This window comes from Poecilia latipinna, unplaced genomic scaffold (assembly GCF_001443285.1).
Source record: "Poecilia latipinna isolate Pla-1442-1.1 unplaced genomic scaffold, P_latipinna-1.0 Scaffold77, whole genome shotgun sequence".
In the NCBI taxonomy this organism is placed as follows: Eukaryota; Metazoa; Chordata; class Actinopteri; order Cyprinodontiformes; family Poeciliidae; genus Poecilia; species Poecilia latipinna.
In genome coordinates, this window is record NW_015112693.1 from 256,134 (window position 1) to 273,256 (window position 17,123).

The 17,123-nt window shown below is 39.0% G+C and overlaps 2 protein-coding genes across 2 annotated transcripts in view; one reads left to right on the forward strand and one right to left on the reverse strand.

Moving 5' to 3' along the window:
- LOC106936714 (parvalbumin-7-like) overlaps positions 1 to 3,078 on the reverse strand; it is a 43,106-nt gene extending 40,028 nt beyond the window's left edge. The window contains exon 1 of the mRNA XM_015017895.1: positions 2,985 to 3,078. Coding sequence (XP_014873381.1) covers positions 2,985 to 2,991 — 7 coding nt within the window. The 5' untranslated portion in view covers positions 2,992 to 3,078. The remainder of the gene's footprint in view (positions 1 to 2,984) is intronic.
- Positions 1 to 11,242, forward strand: part of ncf4 (neutrophil cytosolic factor 4) — a 29,893-nt gene extending 18,651 nt beyond the window's left edge. The window contains exons 7-10 of the mRNA XM_015017882.1: positions 3,120 to 3,218; positions 6,027 to 6,178; positions 7,674 to 7,739; positions 10,915 to 11,242. Coding sequence (XP_014873368.1) covers positions 3,120 to 3,218; positions 6,027 to 6,178; positions 7,674 to 7,739; positions 10,915 to 11,122 — 525 coding nt within the window. The 3' untranslated portion in view covers positions 11,123 to 11,242. The remainder of the gene's footprint in view (positions 1 to 3,119; positions 3,219 to 6,026; positions 6,179 to 7,673; positions 7,740 to 10,914) is intronic.
- The last annotated feature ends 5,881 nt before the right edge of the window (positions 11,243 to 17,123 follow it).

The following is a 17,123-nucleotide window of genomic DNA, read 5'->3' on the forward strand; positions in this document are numbered from 1 at the left end:
TGGCCTAGTTTCTAGTTCAAATATCTTAGCAGACTTGAAATGAGAGAAAACTAACTTACAAGTAACTTTTCAACAAAATATAAGAGCTTGTTTTAGGTCAGTTTTGTCTTAATAATGATGAAAAAGTTCTTGTTCCATTGGCAGATAATTTCACTTTAACATGGGGAAAAATGTCTTGTTTTAAGTGAAATTATTTGCCAGTTGAACTAATACTATTATATCAATATTAAGTAATTATTTACTTAAAGCAAGTAACTACATCTTGCATTAAAGGTACTGGTAAGTAATCTTTGTCTTATTTCAAGTGTACAGAGATATTTGCTCTAGAAATGAGACCAAAAACACTTGGTAAGATTTTGTGTTATTTCAGTGATACTTTTTTTTTTTTTTTTTTTTACCTTCTTCAAATTCAGAAGTTTACTTTTGTTTTACCAGTATGGTTGCATTTTAAGTTACTGTCATTGTAGAGTAAGTTGTCCTTTAAGCAACGCAATATTTTTGGGATTCTGTCCCATTCCTTGTGACAGACCTGGTGTTACTGTTTCAGGTTTTTGGGCCACGTTGCTCATAATTTTCAACTTTCTTTGGAACTTTGAGGTTTTTTGTCAAAATATTTTGTCAAATATTTGGCTCTAATATTTGTACTTTCTGGCTTTTGTTACTACCAAATTAGCCAGATTAGTTATATTGTACCTATTCTGGCTGAATATGTTGAGTGACTGTCCATTTAGAAGACCCATTTGTGTCAATGATTGTACTTTGTCTCTTATTTTGAAATGTTTCTTTAACATTTCCACATATTTCCTCTTGATGCTATCTGCTTTGTGAAGTGCCTCCGTCCCTTCTGCAGCAAAACTCTCACACAACATGACACCAACATGTGTCGGTGACAGATTCTAATGTCAACAATGGTTGTCAAGTTTCATCAGACCAAATGTCTCCAAACATTAAGACTTTTGTCCTCGAGTTCATTTGCAAATTTCAACCTGCTTTTAATGTAGTTTGGAATAATGGCTTCTTCCTTTCCGAGTGTCTTTTCATCCCAAGTCAGGACAGAATTTGTTTCATCTAATGATACAAACTAGTCAGTGGGGGTCATAGACAAAGTGTCACTTGCTGCGTTTCCATTACGAATGTGAACGAAACTTTGTCAATATTCTGCTAACGCCCAAAAACACAATTTCACAACTGCTGTGGTTCCATTTAAATAAGAGACGTAATTAGAATCACACCTGGATAAGTTTGTTCACAAGATAAATCCCTAAAAATCATGCTGCGCCGTCGTCCTCACACCACTTCCTGTCGTCTTTTTCTTTGTGACAACATCCAGTTGTTGATCATGTGACATGTGTGATGCAAATAAAGTGTTTCCATTGGAATTTTGCACAATCAGCCAATTTCAATACGGCCCAAAAAAAAAAAAAAATCTACCTCTTACTGGCGCCAAAGCAACTCAACATGTTACTACACAGCGAGGTTAATGGACACACTCCACCTCTTACATCCATTTCCTGTGTAAAAGCCATCGTCTTCTCTGTAAATAGCAAACACAAATGTGGTCCTAATCTTTATAAATTAGCATAAACTGAGCTGAAATTCTTGAGGTTGTAAAACTGGAGAGGAGAAAACAAATGTTTTAAATGTTTTAAGTTTAGCAAAATTACAATACCTGTGCAGAAACATGAAGACAAAACATGTTCAGGTGAGACAGACTTGTAAAAAGTGGTCGCAAACTACACATAATGTTAAAAATGAGGTTAGTTTCCCACTGAAACGAATTTACAAAATGTCACTTTTGCAACACATAAAAAGCAACTATCAGTCAAAAAAATTAACTGATTTCCAATTAAATAATCATAATTTCTATTGACCTGATCCGTTTGCCTATTTTTGTCCTTTTCAGCTACAATAATATTGCAAATTACAAAAATAACCCTTTTCCCTTTTATTCCAGAAACACTGTTGTTACACCAATGGTACCATAACCATTTCTCTGTGTGAAACAAGCAGCATAAAAACAAGCAGCATCGATTAACTCTCTGCAGCGCTGGCTGCACCTCTGCTTAACTTTTACTTTTCTTATTACCCACCATCCTTTTCCTCCTACTCTTCATCCTCCTCCTCCTCCTCTGCACCTCCCTCCCACTGCTTTTACCGCTCCTTGTTCTTTTTTTGGTCACGGTTGTAATTCTCTCTGCCTTTTCTCTCTTTATTGTTGCTGCTTTTTTTTTTTTTTGCCTCTCTTAGTCTTTCAAGCTTGACTTCAGCAGATATTCAAAACAAAAATGAACATAAGAAGGATTTATTTTTTAGGTAAATTGTGGCCAAAAAGTTGCATGGTGAATGAAGTAGTTTGTGTGAGTGGGTCTGTCTAAAAGGCTTTATTTTTTTTATTTTTTTTGTCTAAAATGCGTTAATGGAGTCTGGTGAGCTCTACTTTCCATGCACATTCACTCTGACAGGCTTTTATTCCACACACTAATGACAACCTGGGAGGTTAAGAATTCATCCACCTTTACAAAACGCCTTTTATTGCTTTCCAGTATTTTCACATCTGCTCTTCACCTACACAGTTTTTGCATATATTCCATGAACATGTAACAGCTCAGTCACAGATTGTACCTCTGATGGCCTCAGCTTCCTAACTGGATACATTTCTCTTTTTGTTTGGGAATACTGACTATTTCTTAACAGATTCCAGTTAAGAAATATCACCAGGTGACACCAAAATGTCAACTTGCTGCTTTTGTTTCTCTGTTCATATTTGAACTGGTCTTCAAATAATTTGTTGAACTCTGAATTTTCAACTTATTTTACCGTGCCTTCATTTTTAAATTGTAATTTTCATGGTATTTGTGTATCACTTTCCACCTTTTGAGCAAAAACCTCAATTTTCTAAGCAGAATAATTTACATCCTTCATTAACTCACACACAAACACTCACCCATCACTCTCCAGAAACTAAAAAGTGTGCGAAGTCTTACCCGTCATTGCTCACTCTTGGTGCTCAGTCCGCCTGCTTCGCTCTGACTCTCTCTGTTCCTCTCTTCTCGTTCTTTCACTCACTTGCTTTTTTAAATCTTCTTTTTTTTTCCTCCCCCCCGTCTTGTTCGTCTCAGGCAATGTTTGACTTTCGCGGGAACGGCAAGGCAGAGTTAAACCTGAAGAGGGGAGAAGTGATCTTCCTGCTGCGACGAGTCAATGCCGACTGGCTGGAGGTAAGAACGGAGAGCGGGGAGAGAGAGGGAGAGACGGAGAGCGGAGGAGGGAGAGAGGGAACGCGTGAGAGGTGGGGGGAGGCAAAAAGAGTTGGAGGAGAAGAAGAGGTGGATGGAAAGGAACAGAGAAGGATAAAAAATAATTGATAAAAAAAACAGTGAAGCTGGCAACTGTTAAAAATCTAAAAAGTGCTGAAACGTATACTATCCATTTTGATCTGACGAAATAAAAGGGCAACCAAGTCCAACTTTGAGTTATTCAAGGTTTGTAGGAGGAAAGGAAAGAACCAACCGCGTCATAAAGACCAAGGAACAAAGCTGATAAAGTTGTAGAGAACTTTGAAGCTGAGTTGGGCCATAAAGTAAAATGACCAACTCTGAAAACCTCACAGTTTGTTTGCATTACAACAAGCGACGCACTCCAAAAAATTCATCCTTTATGTAAGAGAAAGAAGCTAAATGTGGAAAATGGAAACCGAATCAGAACTTCTATCCAACTAATAAAACACATAATGGAGAAAACCTCACAACCTGCAGAATCTAAGGAGCCAAACTCACTAAAACTCATGTAACGTGGTATAATATTTTGAAAAAATAAAAGACAACTTGCATGTTTTTTTTTAAACATGAGACCGTTTATTGTAATTGTTGAAGAATGTGATTTTTTATTTAGAAGGGCAGTATCATGTGAAATAAACTTTTTTGAGCTTTACATCATGTTCTAATGTAAACACACCTGGAGTTTCGCTTTGATTCTTTCATGCAAAGAATCAAAGCAAAACTAAATGGTTGAATCTCCCGTATCAACCATTTAGCTATGTAAAACGCCTGGTTGGACCTAGCCCCGCCTCCAAGGACGAAGCTCCTCCTCAGAGCTGCAGCCTCCAATCTTCTGCCTCACGGAGCAACTCCTCCACTCGGCTACTTCAGACTAGCCAGCAGCAATTAGCAAACACCTGGTGGAACTCCAAAACCGACTTTTGACCACTGAGCAACTTTTGCACATTAGCTCTGGTTAGACGCCTGTGATGTCATTTCCGGTTCAAGTGTGGCTTAAAATAATAATAATGTATCCAAGCAGAGCTTCTTTAGCAATGATTATGGGTTTCCTCTTTGTGGAAATAAATCTGATTTATTTAGATTTACATGGATGTACAGAAAACACAAAAGTGTTGTTCTTATCCAGGAGCAAAGAGATGTTAGAATGAATAACAGTGAGAAGAGAAGACAGAAAATAGATATTAAATGAGAAATAATAATAATGATAATAAACGGTCTGATTAGAAGCTAAGCCTGCCATCCAAAATCACACATTTTAATTAGCAGCTCGACTCTGAAATACAGACGTCGGCAAGCAATATAATTGGAATAAATTCTGGTCAGTCTTAAAATAAAAATATTAAAAAATAGTGAGGCAGCATGATATGTATAAGAAAATGTAAAGTTAAGAAACAAGAGTTGAAAGTGAGTGGGAGAAAGAAACAAAAGGTGGAAGCTGATGTGATGGAGTGAGAATAAACATGGAGGAGGAAAAGGCACTTAACCTGAACGGGAGTTCAGAATTGGATCCAAAAAGGCAGAACATAAAAACCTTGGTCCGTTCGTTCTCGCCAACAAACGCAGCACAACGTTCTGCAAAAGTGTTGAACCAGTCTGAATTTCTTCAGGTTTGCTTCCAAGGAGAAAGACTTTGATGTAATCTTTCAGCAGGGTTCAGATCAGTTTTCCTTCAAGCTGTTCCTGGATATTTTCTATCCATTGATTTTGCATCTGATTATGATGTTATATTACTCTATTCTTAAAGAAAAAGAGACATCAGGACAAGTGAAAGAAAGAATAAACAGGGTTAGGTCTAAGAAACCAGCTACATTGTATATGCAGTAAATAAATATCCTGTGTTGATGAAATTAAAGACCTAAAACAATGATTTGTGCCTCTACATGCAGAATTTGCTGCTAAAATCCTGTTTTCTGTCTCAAGCAGAGTTAATTATTTAATGGAGACCCCACAATTGCGAGATTGTTTTTTTTTTTCTACATTGGCAGAATACTGACAAAGTTCTGCATGAATTTGTAATGGAAACTAGAAAAGCTTCCATTAAAAAAAAAAAAAAGCCATTGTCATTTTTGAAGATTCAACAAAATAAATGAAAGAAACATATTTCATCGAGACAAGAAACTGCGCCTAAACATCCAGGCTCTTTTAATGGCTGTCTCATTTACAGGTTGGGTTTACTGAATGAAAATAATAAAAAAAAAAGAAACAAAGGTTCACTGGACAGATATGTTTGACTGAAAATTAGTTAAAACATTTTTTTTATTACTCTTCAACAGATATAAAGAAAACCTGCAGAAACATAGATCCAGAGCACTTAACGTTTAAAATTAAAATTGGTTTGTTTCCCTTCTCTTAATGATTTTATTCATTTCTTATTTTCTTTTTTTTCTTTTTACAGACAGGCAGCATTCACTTAATATGTATCTGATTTGTCCTCTCTGTGTTGTCCAATCACAGTTCTTTGAGTCAAATATTGATTTCAGGCTCATGTTGTGAAAGTTTGCACATGGTTTTCATTTTTCCAGACTAACAGGCTCAGATATCAGGGCCGTGCTAACGGAGCTTTACGACCGCGCCGAGTGCCTCTCACATGAGCAGCACGTTATGAGCTGCCTAATTATTCCACCAAGCCTCTCTGGCTGCGCATCTGTTCGGGTTCTTTTTTTTCCTCATTTCTCTCTTTGAATTACCTCCATCCTCTGAGACTCTCCTCATCACATCAGTGTTTCTCTCTTCTCTCATTTTCTTCAGGGGACGGTGAACAATCAAACAGGTATTTTCCCAGAATCCTTTGTGAAGATTATTAAGCCCCTCCCAGAAAGTGACTCTGAGGGTGAAGGCGGGGGCCACACCTACAGCTGCCTCCGCTGTTTCCTGCTCACCCCATCCGGAGTGGAAACCAGGTCGGTTTGATCGATCGACGACGTTTCTTGTGTTTTATTGTTGCTCTCTGTATAACATGAAGTACTAGATATTCACATTTATTGCAAAAGAAAGACACATTCCTCTTTTCTCACTTCCTGACATTTAATCAGACTAAACATTTCGTCTTTTAGGTCGTTTAGATTTTCCAACATTTCTGTTTCTGAAATACCAGAGAAGATTTTTTAAATTATTATTATTCTTTGAATTCAGATGTTTACATCCATTTCCTTAGTATAATTAAGTCCTTTCACGAGTTTCTTCCAACAGTTTGCAGGATTTCTGTCCCATTCCTCCAGACAGGATTAGTATAGACATGTTGCATATTATTGCTTTCATCAGGAAATTTTACACATGTGAACAATGCTGGAGGACAAAAACACAATTTTTTTACATGCCGCTCATGGCAGCGTTGTTGCGGTAGAAAACTTCTGTTAAAGTTTTCTGAAACCTGGAGATGGTGGTGTTGTTAATCGTGCTCTGCTCCACAGCAAAGGGAAAAATAATACAGAAGAACCATTAAAGAACAACTCAAAACCACTCTTTTTATTTTATTTTATTTTTTTTGCTCACTGTCTCGTCTATGCTGCACACACACACACACACGCACACACACACACACACAGAGCCGTTACCATAGCAACTGACTTACAACAGCTCCTCTATATGACAAGTCAGACGTTATGTTCCAGTTTATCGGGATTTAACACCAAAAACATGTGAATGTTTCTCACACAAAGAACAGGACATTCAGTCTGTTACAGTTTTATGTTTTCAGGCTCGACGTTTATTTTGTGATAATTAATAAGTGGTGCTGTTTGATTAGCTCAACATCTGCTCTATTGATGATCAGTCAGAGAGTCGGTGTGTGTAACCGAACCGAAACACACCGAATTACACAGCATGTCTACAGTCAAGCTAGCGTAACTGAGCTACGTCCCTCTCACTTGCTATTTTTCCTTCAAGCTTTTTCCTGGCCTGTGAAATGTGATGACCCTGAACCCTGATAACTAAAACACTGAGTCCCTTTTTATTTCATATTTCACCTGCACATTTAAGACTCAGTGTGTTGTGTTGTCAGCTTGACAGCTAAAAAATGGAGTAGTGATTGTTGGTGAGCAGGTTTTTCTGCCCTCCAGCAGGGAGATGAGGGCTGGACGTCATGGTGCAACCTGTCTGTAAATGTAAATGTATGTAAATATATGACTTCTACTGTATTTCTAAACAGTACTGCTACTGCAGACATCCTCCAGGTGCAGATGGTCAGAACAAAGGTGGCTGTCTGCTCTCAACAGGGAACCTGTATACTGTCTGAGGTTGACAGACTTTGTTTTGCACCACTTAAAATCTACTGAAATAAGACAATAAAAACCATCGTCCTCACTGTGGAATTTAACTGTTTCTCCTTCTGTCTCTGGTAATTAAGGTGTGAATCTTTACAGGCTAATTTTTGATCATCTTTGCCCATTCTCACAGAGACGTGTGTGTACAAGAGGCACTCACCATCCAGCCAACGTACAGCGAACTGGTGTGCCGCATGAGGTGAGCGCTGTGCTGCTTCTGCTTTCGTTGTGCCGGTTCAACGTTTTTGTGGGTAAAACTGAGAATTTGACGTCTGTAAGAGCTTGTTGCATTTGCATCGATGTGAGGAAACACAAATATAGGTGTCGCTCTTATATGTTTCATAAGCTGTGCAGAGGTAAAGGTATCATGTGCAACTTCACACCTTTTAGATATGTGATAATGGCTTATTTGGTGGAACAATGGGGTGAAGATTCGGGACACGCTATGGATATTTTTCCATGTGTGAAGGAGGAGTCGGGTGTCATTTGCCTCTTACTGCAAATGAGAGACAAAATCTGTTTTCTGCTGTTATTAAAACTGAAATCATCCAAACGTATTTATTCAATTGACAGCTGATCTAATTCATCTAGGCTTCGCCTCTAGTGCTCATTCAGATAGGTAAATAATTTCACTTCTATATGCTGCACAAAAAGAATGAAAACCTTTTGAACATTTTGTCAGTGCAACCAGTTCTTTACAAAATTCTTCAGTGTGTTAATCTCAGGATAAATCCAGTTTTTCTGAAGAAAGTGGGAGCTGCAAACTCATTTTCAAGTCCTATTTAAAAAAAAACACTTTATCACTTTTTATAAGGTGTTGTCACATCTTTTAAAAGTTTTATGCAGTCTTAAATGTGTGTGTGTGTAAAATCAAGTTCTTAAAAGTTCTTAAAAATGTCACATTGGCCTTAAATACATTAATCACAGGTCTTAAATTTTGTTGTGACAGGACTATTTAACGGACATTCTCGCACAAGTAGTAGTGGGCAGAAATCTTTGTGGCGTTCTGTGACTCGAGGTGGTTGAGGCTAAAGCTAACTAGCTACTAATATAACCTTACTAGCTAGTTAAGTGTTTGCTTCTATCATGGGCAAATTTATCGCCAGTTGGATGGATGACATTAATTTTCGCCTCTCGCTCATTTCTGTTGCCAACCAAAATGAGGCGAAGCGCAAAAAACTTTTTCCCTTTTAAAGGTGACACAGGCAGCGTGTGACGCACAAAGCTGCTGCCGAGAGCTGCAAACAGACCCAGAAGTTTCACGGTTTTTGCCAAGATTGATAATCCCCCAACCATCCTATATTCTTAGTTTGTTTTTTTGTCTGAAATATTATTCAGGGTGGCATAAAAAAGGTCTTGAAATATCGACTTGCTGAAACCTGCAGGTGCACTGTTATCAATGAACACATTTTGTTACTCAATCACATCCCAATCAAAGGCATTCCAGTTTGTCTGTAATGTCATAAAAATGAAAAAAACAAAACGGAAGTGGGTGTTAGTACTTTTACAAGGCGTTTGTTTTTATTTCTTAGTTTTGCTGATGTGAGTTGATTCTCAGTCTCTGCCTATCTTGCGATGATGTTCTATATCTTAAGGCGGCTAACGGTCTGTTCACTGACCTTGTTATGTGCTGCAATACTTACCACTTTCCAATCATCAGAATCAATCAAAATAAATTCCTTTGGGACCGTTCTTGGCTCCTCCTCCACCGCCTCACTGGCTGTCTGTTCTTCTTTGTCCCCTTTTCTTTCATGCATCCTCTCTCCCTCCATCTCTCATTATTTGCTCATTTAGATAGGTGAGTGCTACGACGACTGAACCCCCCCCTCCTCTATTTATAATCAGCTCATTTCCTCTGCTTATCTGCTCATTATTGTTTGTCCGTGTTTGGGGCTATTGTGCCCCGGAGTCGGACGGATGAGACTCTGCTCTTGAGTTTTAATAGGGCTCAGCGCTGATAACTAGAGGGAGAGAGGCAGATTAGAGAGTGAGGGTGTGATGCTGTAAAATGAGTAAATGGGATTTAGAGGAAGAGGAAATATTAACACTTTATTGAAAAGGAAAGAGGCTGTGATTGAGTTGGGGGGGGGTGTAGTGTAAATTAGTCAGCAATTTTAATTGATTAAAAGTCTTATTCTAGTTTAACTTTTGACACATTCAATCCACGGTTGGTCACTAGGCAACCGGTGTCTACCTCCGGCAGTAGTTCACAAAATTTGTTTTGCTGTTAAGATAATGTTAAAAAAAAAAACAAACAAAAAAACAATTTCACAGTGGCAGTTTTTCCTTTAAATAAGAAATGCAACTAAAATCACACATGAATAAGTTCATCCTCCTACCACTTCCCGTCGTTGTCTTCTTTGTCATTTCCGCCAGTAGTAACATCCGGTCGTTGATTATGTGACTCACGTGGTGCAAAAAAAAAAAAAAAGTGTTTTCATTGCAGTTTTGCGAAATAAGCTAATTTGGATGCAGCTGAAAAACCACCTCATCTTAGTGTAAAACTCTGTCTCAGAACAGCCAAACACCACTTCAGACCACAGTAAAACATTTTCTTTTTTGGAAAATTAGTTAGTTATTTTGACTTTTAGCATTTCTATCAATCTTTTTTAATGCAATACTTAAAAAAAAGCAGCAGACCACTTCCTTCAGACCCAAGGTGTGTCAACAGTGAACATTAATTGTGTAGCAATCTTTTGTTCTTTCATTCTCAGGGTTTTTCGTTCATTATGAAGGGTTATAAACAATACTTCTAGGAACAAACTCACTTTAGGCCAGTTTCAGTAAGCAGTAACATGATTGCTGTGTGAAACGTTTGTTTCATCTATTTGACCCAGAACATTTTTCCCCGTTTCTTTAATTTCTCTAAACGTTTTACTTTACATTAGCCATCAGCTTAGTGCATTTTCACTATGGGATCCAAAACCATTCTGTTTACATAAATTCTGGATTATATCACTGCTCTTCCTGTGGGAGTGTTACTGCTCCAGGTTCAGCTATCTAAGGAAACGAGTGACTGCCCACTGCAGACCGGCGTCCACAGAGAAACCGGCCGAATCGGCTCTAATCTCAGATTGATTCATAGCAACTATGGTATAAAAGACGAGTAAAGTTCCTTTTGCTTTCATCAGTACCAGTAAGTTGTGGATTAGAGCGGAGGTCCAGTAGGGATTATTAATCTGTAGTTTCAAACTACATCATTATTATAATTTTTAAGAGGTTACACCCTAAAACTGAATTAAAATCCCTTCTAAAATGCAGTTAGGTGTAACAGATCTAAAATGGTCAAAACCAATTCTACAGCACACACTTGTTGAAAATGTTTCATCTAGATTATTACAGACTCTCTCCCTCTCTCTCTCTCTCTCTGTCAGGAATGTCTTCAAGGTGGACGACATCGCCCTGAACTACCGCGACCCCGAGGGCGACCTCATACGCCTTCTCGACGACGAGGACGTCCAGCTGATGATCAAGGAGGGCAGGCGTCAGCAGGGCCGAGTCCAGAGGCCGGTCAACCAGTTTCCATGGGAACTGCATGTGAGCATGGCCTCTGACCTCTCAGTTTACGGCTCTGAGCCCTGAGAGAAATATTTAAACGTGGCGCAAGACAGAAGGAAGTATGGGAGCTAATGATCGCTGCTGTACGTTTATTCCTGACGGGTCCAAACATTTCACTTAGCAGAATAAACTAATTTCAAATCATTCTTGTACACTTGTATTTATTTAAAAGCCTTTTGCGGGCAGTTTTAGGACAAGAAAACGTTTTACTTGTCCTAAAGTAAACGAGTTTGGTGTTAAACTTGTTGAGTCGCACAGAAACCTCTTTCAGACAGTGAGGATGTCCAGATGTCGTTATCCTTTGGCACTTTTATGGTAAAAACATAAGTATTTTAAATGTTGGGAGTGCTTTATAAAGTGCATCTCCCTTCCAGTAAACTGAAATTACCTGCATTATCATTTCATGTCTGCATATTTCTGTCTGTCAGCCCTCTCAGGGACTCTGACATCCTGACATTTCTCTCCATCTCACACCCTGCATAACCCACCATGGAGGCACATTCACCCTCTCCCCGGAATATAATTACCGGCTCTTCCTCGGGAGTTGCTGCTATACGTCAAATTAAGGAATATAATGAATGTTATTAAGGCCAGCACTGCGTCAGAGTGCAGAAACGTACTGAGAACTGCTGATAAAAGGTGGGAAACGTTCCACAAAACCCAGAAAACTGGAAGTTAAGGTCACATCTTATTCATGTTTTATTATTTGTATTTTTTACAGCATATTTTCAGAAGCATTATTGATTTGAATTAAGATTATAGCCGTCACAGAGGCCGAGTCTCGGTAGGTAATTTAAAACACGTTGAGTTGAAATGACGTTTCACGGCAGACTTGAGCTGCAGGCGCTGACAGAATGCGGCAGAGGAACTTGGTACGCTCCGTATCTTTGACAGTGAGGACCCTGACAGGAAGCCGCTCCTGGGAATTCGCCTCTGCTTGAAGAATCAACAAGGGGAGAGCCACAGGGAAGACAGGCAGCTCAGTGGCTCTGCACCAGGAGAACGGCAGCGTCTCAAAATGATCTACCTGACGGATCAGGATACGTTGGATCACACCGGTATGAGCAGCAAAGTGCTAAATGTGGAGTCGCTCGGTGCGATAGGTTAATTGGGTCGGATCTTCTTTAGAAGCGCTCGCTCCTCTGAGTCCATCCTCGGCCAGTTTCTGGTGTCAGAATCAGAGGAGGGACGTGAATCCAGAGGGGCGGAGACAGGAGAGCTGAGGGAGGTTACAGAGGATGACTAGGTCGCAATTAGCGCTGCTGTCAATGGAGAAATGAGAACGTGAACTCATCCTGTGTGATGCATCAGTGGCAGCAGGATTTCACCCTAAAATATTATTCGCTGTTCTCCTTCCGTCAGGAAGACGATCCCCAACATTAATACTAAGGGTGCATCGATTTATCTACCAGCCGATTTCCTTAATTTTGGGAGATCGGTGATCCGCCAGTACTTACACGTCTAATCACACAGGTCTAAAAATGAGCCAATGTCCTCGTCTGCTCTGCCATTAGACAGGTTTTGACTGACAGATTGGCCGGTCAGGTTATATTTGCACGTTTGCACTTAGCAGTAGTCACCCCACTGTTGCCAAATCCATGACTTTCTTGCTATATTTAACGACATTTCACTTGAAAACAATTGGTATCGGCTAATAAAGGCTCGTTTTGAAGTATAAGCTGCTACTTACAGGCATCGCTTCGAAGAATTCAACCTGTAATGCGGCGTTCATAACAGACACGTGTGTTCATCTGCTCTACCGCTAGCAAACAACCGTACTGATTAAATAACATAAAAGTCAAGCAGTTCCCTAAAAGTCCAACAGATGGCAGCAATGTGCCATGCAAAACAAAACACCCACAGTTTACAGGACACACTTCCTGCTAAAGAGCCCCCTGGTGGTTGAAGAAAAATCCACATATAAACCGGAAAATACAATAAATGAAAAAAAAAATCTGAATGCTCTCTGGTATTGTTCAGGGGGCCGGACCAAATGTGGAGACCCGCGGGCCGTAGTTTGAGGACCCCTGCTGTAATTGAATATATAAATGATTTATTTAAAAATGGAGCAACATACGAAAATTTGTAATTTAACATTTTTAGAAGTGGAAAACTTAGTGTTTAATGTTCAATATTATGTACTTGTAACATTGACTTTGTTTCTTCTATCTGTTCACTTCTGTTACTGTTAACTTCAATGTATTACTGATTAATTTTGGACTCTGTGTAAACCTACATTTACTTTAGTAACTTGTATTTTGTGATCACTGTTTGATCACAGAGCAACATCTAATCCTTTTTTGCATTTTTTAAAAATGTTCTTATTTATTTATTTATTTATTTATTTATTTAATTTTTGGAAATTTTCCTCTACACAGCTGTTAGTTGCTGTTGGAATGTCTTTGTGTTTTCGTAGTAGAACACAAGGAGGCGCTGTTTACACATTAGAGATTCATGCCCTTAGTTGCTCAAACTAACAAACACATAAAAATAATACATACAGAAAACATGTCTGAGTGTTCAGTTAAATTATCTGTTATTTTCAAAATGGCTGATGATAAAAAGTTCAAATCAAATTCCAAGGTATCAAAAAAGTGTCAGAGAAACATGAGGAAAGCCAGGGAAGTGAAATGTCAAACTGTTTCACTTCCCTGGCTGGCATTACAGACACTGTTTTTTTGTTTGTTTGTTTTGTTTTTTCATTTGAAAACAAAATAATTAAAGCTCTCTATGTATGTTAAAAATGATGTTCTCATATTTCTGACTCAGGCTGAATTTACCCTTGCTGCCACAGAGAGGCGCTGCTGCTGTGCTGCTGCCACACATTTGGGGCAATGATCATGCTGCAGAACCAATGCACTTCTCCTTGAACTTAACCTGCTGCAGGGGTCGTCATCCAGAGCCTCCCTGGGTCCTGCAGTTCAGGCAAGAAGCATAATTACTTCACACTGATTTCTGAACAGGCAGTATAGCGGCCCACTGTTGTCTTACAGCAAAAAGATTTCTGCGTGGAGTTTGCATCCCTGTGTATGGGTTCTCCTTAATCTGGCTTCAGTCCAGAAACATGACTGCTAGGTTTGTTTTCTCAGGTACGAGTGCATCTCACCAGCTGCGTCTCCATTACAAATGTGCACAAGATCTTGTAAATATATGAGAAACGCAATTAAAATCACACTTGAATAAGTTAGTTTACACCATCATCCTCCTACCACTTCCTGTCGTTGTCTTTGTCATTTCTGCCAGTAGTAACATCCTTCAGTTTTACGAAATACAATAATTTTGATATGGCCGACAAACCAATTAGTCCTTTATCGAGAACCATGTGGGTTTTTCAAAATTGTCATGTTATTAAGCAAATTTATTTTCATAACTCCAATTTGCATAACAATGTGGTCAACGGAAACGCAGCTTACGTTTCCTCATGGTGAACTGCTGACCTGCCAGCGTGTACACCATCTCTTGCCAAATGACCACCGCTGTTCGGCACCAACCCGCTGCAAAGATAAACATTATAAACAATGAGCAAACTTCAATGAACAAACTTATTTCCGTCTGGTATCTTAAACCCATCTTCCATTATTGCAGAATATTAAGATTTCAAACGTTCACTTTGATCCACTTTGAATCCAAAGCAAATGAAAAGAATGCCCAGTAGTTACCGCGTCACCGACGGCGCATAAACCGATGTACATCAAAACACAGGGTGATACGTCGGTGTCCTGCAGCAGCAGATTTTCCATTAGATTAGAGATAAGACCCAAGGCGGCAGAGTGTGATTGGACAGGCGGAGGAGAAATGGAGGACAAACAAAATGAGCAGAGATGGGTTGATGAAAATGTTCAAACAGGGCGACTGGAGTCACACAGATGGCCAGACACACACAGAAGGTCAATTATGAAGCTGTGGAGGAGGCAGAGACTGCATGGAGTCGCTTGTCAAGAACTTGGCTTGTGATGTCGGTGTGAGCATACAGAGTGTGTGCATCTCCGGGCCACTATTAGGCGGTGTTTGTTGTTCCTTGCATGAATTCCTATGTCTGTGTTAACTGCTTTGCATACAAAAATGTGGGCATCACAAAATAATTCTGGGGTTTATATAGAAATTCATGACTGGTTGGTCTCACAACGCTGCTTTGGGTGTGTCGCTGAGGGAGGAGGACTTTAACGACGACGATTTTCAGTAACGGGGAGATGGTTTAAAATCAAGTCGCATGAATTGGTGAGATGTAAAAAGCTACTCGATAGTAAAATATGTTTTCTACAACGTGTCAGTCTGGTTTAGCAAGAAAAGTTTCAGTAAGATACCGACTCACAACAACTACTGTGAAATAATAATAAAAAAAAACATTTCCATGTCAAAGTAACTGTATTATCCCCTTTTCAAATCCAGCAGCTCAGAATATTAATTGTCTTTAAAGTGTAACTCAGCTTTCTGCTTGCAATATTTCCTTGTTATTTCAGTAATAGTACTTGTGGGTGTTAAACAAATTCAATGAAACCTGTACGTTTTTCAGAAAACTAAATGTTTGTAGGATTTACCTACAACGTTTAAAAGAAAAAGCATATTTAAAGTCATTACTAGATAATAAGTTGCTTGATTGTAGAAGGAAACATTTGCTGTGAGAGGCGGTCATCGTCCTTCTCTGATCTTTCAAACATCTGAAAAAATAAAACCAGAGACAAATGTGCCGTTGGAGTACAAAAGCTCGAAGCGGACATGATGTGGAAGAACCACACGCATGTGGACGCCTGCCATAAACACACGGCCCTTTTCTTCAAATAAACTCACACATAGCCACTGAAATAATTCTGCATCCTCACCTACACAGGAACCGTCTGTTCATGCTTCAGACAAACAGGAACACGGCAAATCATTTTGTCCTAGACAAACACACACATACACACACGCACAAAACAGCATCATTGACACCACACCTGAAGAAATACTTTAAACACCCCAGAGACACTTTATTTAGACAACCAATTCCCCGTTCCTTTAACCCATCTTCAAATTTTTCTGCTTCATGTGAAAAAAATCTAGATTTTAGTTATCTAAGTGGCACTTTTAGTAGAGTTGAACATCACTTGTGTATTTTTTTTAGGTTTTATCTCAAGCCTAAAATCACAGTAGCTACAAGATTCAAATTAAATTTACTAACAAATATTTTATTTTTTTGTGTTTGTCCTGTTATGTAAAAAGGAGATTCTTTATTACTTGTGCATTATCATTTTGCCAATATTCTAAGGGGCGCTCAATACGGCTTCTTGTTCTTGTTCTTCTTCTTCTTCTCCTTCTTCTTCTTCTTCTATGCTTATTGGCGGTTGGCAAACAGTAAAATAAAAAACTAAGCTCAAGCAGAACTAGAGCATGAAAATGACCCAAAACTTATGAGTAAACCCACCAACGTCTGGCTGAAAACTAAACAAGATTGATGTTGGTTTTTGAGATATTTTTATCTTGCTTTAATTTATGTACTTTAAGTTCTGATTAAGAGATTTCAGTTCTACAGGTGACGTTTTGATGAAACATGGGTGGAAATAAGAGATACGTGGATGGATAGACTGATGTATTGACACATTGGCAGCCAGATGGATGGATTAATTTAGAGGATGGGAAAGATATGTGTCTGGAAGTATAAATGTTTTTCTATTTTCTATTTTCATATCCAACCAGACCTAAGATACTTAACTCAAACTTTCTACTTTTTCTCAGTTTTCCAGACTTCGTTGACGCATCATGCTGATTGCTCAGGCATGACATTGGGATAACTGGTGCCCCTCCCCATGTGGTGCAGAATAAACCATTGTTGCTTCTGTGCAACAAAGAGAGGAAAACCGTTTCAGAAATGTCCGTCCAACACACACAAGCGTGCGATCTCCAACTGAACCAGGATGATGAAAAACCTGCTCATAAAGTTTGTGAATCACCCCCCCGCTCCATTGTTCCAACGCTGTTTTATCCTGTCCACCAAACCGACAGCTATTTACACACTCACTGATACGCAAGTGGAGCTCTCGTCCAACAT